This window comes from Pelophylax lessonae (assembly GCF_965119305.1).
Source record: "Pelophylax lessonae genome assembly, chromosome: 1".
In the NCBI taxonomy this organism is placed as follows: Eukaryota; Metazoa; Chordata; class Amphibia; order Anura; family Ranidae; genus Pelophylax; species Pelophylax lessonae.
In genome coordinates, this window is record NC_138768.1 from 789,616,229 (window position 1) to 789,621,693 (window position 5,465).

At 38.6% G+C, this 5,465-nt stretch overlaps 1 protein-coding gene across 1 annotated transcript in view; it reads left to right on the forward strand.

Annotated features, from left to right (window-relative positions):
- HS3ST1 (heparan sulfate-glucosamine 3-sulfotransferase 1) overlaps positions 1-1,092 on the forward strand; it is a 50,515-nt gene extending 49,423 nt beyond the window's left edge. The window contains exon 2 of the mRNA XM_082252450.1: positions 1-1,092. This exon is cut by the window's left edge and continues 112 nt beyond it. Within this exon, the coding sequence (XP_082108576.1) occupies positions 1-902 (902 nt within the window). The 3' untranslated portion in view covers positions 903-1,092.
- Positions 1,093-5,465: the final 4,373 nt, after the last annotated feature.

The following is a 5,465-nucleotide window of genomic DNA, read 5'->3' on the forward strand; positions in this document are numbered from 1 at the left end:
TGCTTGGAATCTGTCTCATCTTCAGTCAGCCTAAGCTGGTTACTTCTTACCCAACTTCAAATGAAAAGGCCCATGCAATACCATCTCCCATAAATGAACAGAGACCTTCCATTCACCCTAATGGTACTAAGCAGTATCTACCACATACCATTATTATTGGGGTACGTAAAGGTGGAACAAGAGCCTTGCTAGAAATGCTTAGCCTTCATCCTGATATTTCGTCAGCTGAAAGTGAAATCCATTTTTTTGACTGGGAAGATCAATATAAAAAAGGTTTACAATGGTATGTTAGCCAAATGCCATTTTCTTACCCCCATCAGCTCACAGTGGAGAAAACCCCTGCCTACTTTACATCACTTAAAGTCCCAGAACGCATTTACAACATGAACAGCACAATAAAACTTCTTCTTATCCTAAGAGACCCTATCGAAAGAGTTTTATCAGACTACACTCAAGTTTTTTACAACCACCTGCAGAAAAATAAATCTTATCCACCAGTGGAGGACCTTCTTTTGAGGAATAGTGAGCTCAATACAGACTACAAAGCAATAAATCGGAGCCTGTATTATAGTTTCATGGAAAACTGGTTAACTTACTTCCCACTTCACAATATTCACATCGTGGATGGAGATTATCTCATTCGAAATCCCTTTCCGGAAATACAAAAGGTAGAGAGGTTTCTGAATCTTTCTCCCCAAATAAACGCATCAAACTTTTACTTCAACAGGACAAAAGGGTTTTACTGTTTACGTGACAGTGGTCGGGAACGTTGCTTACATGAGTCCAAAGGGAGGGCCCACCCACGTATAAACTCTTTCTTGTTGGACAAATTACGGGAATACTTCCATGAGCCGAACAAAAAATTCTTTCAACTTGTTGGAAGGACATTTGACTGGTTGTAAAATAAACCTATTGCTAAAGACTGTGTATTTACGAAAGATATTTAAGCTATAACTTATTTGTAAATTTAATATTCTTGCCAGAACTAGAAGAGAAAGGAAAAAAGCTAGTTTTATTTTTATACTGATGAAATGTGACTATAATTTGTATGGATTTTCATGGATAATAAATTATTAGTTTTGCAATATAGTACACATTTTGTTTTTGTTTTAATATATTTTTATACACGTATGAGGTTGTGACCACTAAATAATAAGCTCTATAGACCTTTTTTTTTACTGCTTGGCCTTAAAATAAAAAAAAAACCTATGATCAAGTGGCAATTTCCTAAAACAAATTCATGTTGCTTTATATGTAAACACCAACCTAAAACAGAAATGCATAAATAAATAAATAAAATAAAAAAATAAAAAATATCTAGTCAAAGCTCTTTTGGGAGGAAGTGGAGGAAGGATTACAGCCTATTCAGTTTATTGCTGTCTGTTTCCATTGGGGGGTCCGTGCATGGTAATTGGTACAGGAAATGAGGGGGAATCTCCCCAGTAGTATATTACAGAACTGCAATTAAACATGACTTGAAATGCTAAACCTCCTGTACTCTAATATAAAGAACTATTTTGGTTGAAATTTTACATTCATTATACAGTATCGTCCATTGTGATTGAACAGGAAAGTGAAACCTTTCTAGAGCAAATTGCAATATGGTGTTATTTGTCACTGTGTGGGACTAATATGACTGCCCCATAAATATATGAAAATATAAACAGACAGAGAATTTGGTTTTGAATACATTAGGTAGTGAAAGGAAATGATTGATGGCTATGATTTGAAGTCTTATGTCTAAGATAGTATGATCTCTCCTCCTTAGAAACTTAAGTTTGTATTACACCGAGAGAGTATCTTTTTTTGAGGAGTATCCACCCACACTTCCTTAAACTTGCCTAGGTGAATGGGATGCTGCCTAGACCCATCCTGACACCCCCTTCCCCCAACTGCAAGGTGTCCTTCTTTCAAAAGTTCTAATGAGAGGCATGGAGGTCTAACCCTTTCACATTATATCCAAAGTAGAAAAAATATAGTGACGTTTTATACTTTCAATTCAAACGTCTCACTTTAGAGAGATTATATTCCACCTCCTATTTTTTTTTTTTTCCTACAAGACAAGAAGTGAACAAAAATCTCATGCTAACTATTACTTACTCTGTCCAAAACTTGGCTTAATATATTCTTTAACCATTTGCCCTCTGCCCTATATACACAAATGGCTGGACAGTTGTCTGAGGGCAGGAGGTCGTTTTAAAATGGTCTCCCCTTATTTGGGAGGTGCCCCAGTTTCACCAGAGCCAATGTAAACCAGAAACAGTGTTCCTAATTGCCACCACACCAGTACAGGGTCACAAGTGCTAGTGTAAGCCAGCACCGGTAATCTGATCTCAACACACCAGTACATTGCCATCTAGCATCATTGTTAGCCATAACCAGTGTCCAGATTGCCAGCCAGCGCTATTACCAGTGTCATCAGGTACCAGTACAGCCCCTGCTAAAAATGTCCAAAAAAAAGAACACGAGTGAGAAGGCCTTTTTACATTAGTGTAACTGATGAGAGCAGTGGGGAGAAGAGCCTAGAAAAGCAGCAGCTCATTAATGGCCAACTCTGATTAAGAGGTTGAAGGGGTTTCTGTTAAGTCAGGTATACTATGTCACCAAACACTGAACATCCTAATTAATTGAAGTAGGCAACAACCAGCAGTTGTTTTAGGTAGTCAAGAAATTAGCCAAAACCACATGTTGTGCTAATTCCAATACTGCACATAAAAATAAGAAAGTGGAGTAAGTTAAGATTGACCTTACAGAGATCCAAATATTACTTATATTTTTCACATTTGAACTTTCATTTTCAAACATTTTATAAGTGTTCAAAGTAGAAAAGTGAAGAAATTGTGACTAAATCCACCAACATAAGAGCCTCAGAATTCAAGTATCCTGAAGATAGTTGGAAGAGTCTGTAACAGAGAACGCAACTCAGGCTTACCAGATAGCCATGACCTTCTAACTAAAGAGAGGTCCAGATGTGCATCAACACAAAGGCTCCATAAAAATCTCTTCTTGTATAATCCTCATAATCTAAAATATACTCCGATCACTATTAATAATCCGGAACTTGGATCTCCTTTAATAACCCTCCATCAATTTTAGTCACACAGGGAATAGAAGCAAAAAGCCCAACATAGTGTAAAACAGTTTTTAAACCTCCTTTATTTAAAAACATAAATTCAGGCCAGTAAGAAAATGGCTTCCCATGGACTTCGGTTATGCAATGATCTCACACCAGGCTCTGGGCCCTATTGTGGCAAAACAATTAAAACTTCAAAACTATATTGTCAAAAGTATTGGAACACCTGCCTTTCCCAACAGATAAACTATAAAAGCTGTGTACACGTAAATAATCAGCGCAATTAATATTATAAAGTGACACAGTGCTATTACACAATTCAAAATTAGTAAAGAGGTGCAAATTTAGCAAAAACTGTGCAAATGAACAATATACAGCAGCTATATAAAACTTCCTCACTAACGGAAGTAAGATGGACCAGAAATAGTAAAAAATGCAGCACCATATAAAATCAATAAAGTGACAATGTGCTTGATGAAAGATAAGATATGCAATCCATCTTAAAGGTGCATATAGAAAGTGTCCATAAAATGCATTCCACAATTAAAGTGCAATAGGAAAGAAAGTCCAATCCACTGCTTCTTTATCATCTCATTGAGGTGAGAGGCCATCTTGTGGCTAGATGGTGGTGGTGTTTTTGGGCACTCTTTAGTATTGAGACACCTATCAAGCACCTTTTATATTTGCCTCACATTTGGATACTTTGTGGATTGGACTTTCCTTCTTATTGCACTTTAATTGTGGAATGCATTTTATGGACACTTTCTATATGCACCTTTAAACTTTAAAAGCTCCCCAGTCTTAGTCTGTAGGGTTCAATATTAAGTAGACCCACCCTTTGCAGCTATAACAGCTTCAACTCTTCTAAGAAGGCTGTCCAGCGTATCTATGGGAATGTTTGACCATTCTTCCAGAAGCGCCTTTGCGAGGTCAGGAATTGATTTTGGATTAGAAGGCCTGGCTTGCAGTCTCCACTCTAATTCATCCCAAATGTGTTCTATAGGGTTGAGGTTAGAATTCTGTGCAGGACAGTCAAGTTCCTCCACCCCAAACTCGCTCATCCATGTCTTTATAGACCTTGCTTTGTGCACTGGTCAAAATCATTTGGTGGAGGGGGATTATGGTGTGGGGTCGTTTTTTCAGGGGTTGGGCTTGGCCCCTTCATTCCAGTAAAAGGAACTCTTAAGGCATCAGCATACCAAGACATTTTGGACAATTTCATGCTCTCAACTTTGTGGGAACAGTTTGGGGATGGCCACTCCCTGTTCCAAAATGACTGCACACCAGTGCACAAAACAAGGTCCTAAAAGACATGGATAAGCGAGTTTGGGGTGGAGGAACTTAATTGAAGATGAACTTGACCAAGTATAGTGGGATTGGGGCCACTGTATACAAAACCATTGCACAGAGCAGGTAAGTAAAACATCTTTGTTATTTAAAAAGAAAAAAAAATTGGCTTTTAGTATCACTGTAAATTTCACACAAGGGGGGGGGGATTACTAAAGACAAATTGCAACTGCACTTTGAAAAGTGCACAGGCTCACTGCATGAGCAGTTACTCCAGAGTCTAGTAACTGAGCAGGAGCTCTGCTGACTTCCATCATCCAATCATACACAAGCAAAAATGCTGTTTTTTTTTTTTTTTTTTTACATTTTCCTTGCATTTGATTGGGTATTCTTTGCAAAGTGAAGCTTTCCCTCATTTACTAAGCTCTGGAGCAACTGCAATTGCAGAGTGCACAGTTGCCTTTAATAAACCATCTCGAGTGTGCCGTGTGCCAAAAAATGTGTGTGTGTGTGTGTGTGTGTGTCATGATCTGTGCCATCTCCCCCTCACCTCCTTAGGCCCCAGTGCTTGGGGATTGATGGGGTGGGCCACCTGTGTAGAGCCTCCACAGTAAGCAAGGGCCCTGCATCACACTGTCATCTTCACCAGACAGTATAAGCTCAGAAGTCCCTGGAGTGGAATGTTAAGGCTTCTGACAATGTCCCCAATAGAGCTGCTAAAGAGAAAATGGAGAAGCAGCTTACCTTGTTTGATTATTATGTATTCACTTCTGCCAGGGACAGTTGCCAGTAACATTATCAAGGAAGTTAGTTTCCCAGGGTACTATACCTAGAAAATGGGGATGAATGGTAACCTTTTTAAAAGATTCTCAAGGATCACAACAAGGACTCTAGAGGTGTGAGTCGGTTTCTAACAACATAGAAACCCCTACTGGTTGTTTACATTAGAGGGCTTGAAGGGTCAGTTCACACGGAATGCGCACATTCATGAGCTGTGCGTTTTTGGCAACCTATTAATTTTTTTAAAAAAGGAGCGACTTTTAAAATTGTGCCACACAAAGTCGCAAAGTACTGTGATACAGTGGAGTTTTGTGGCCTCAAACGT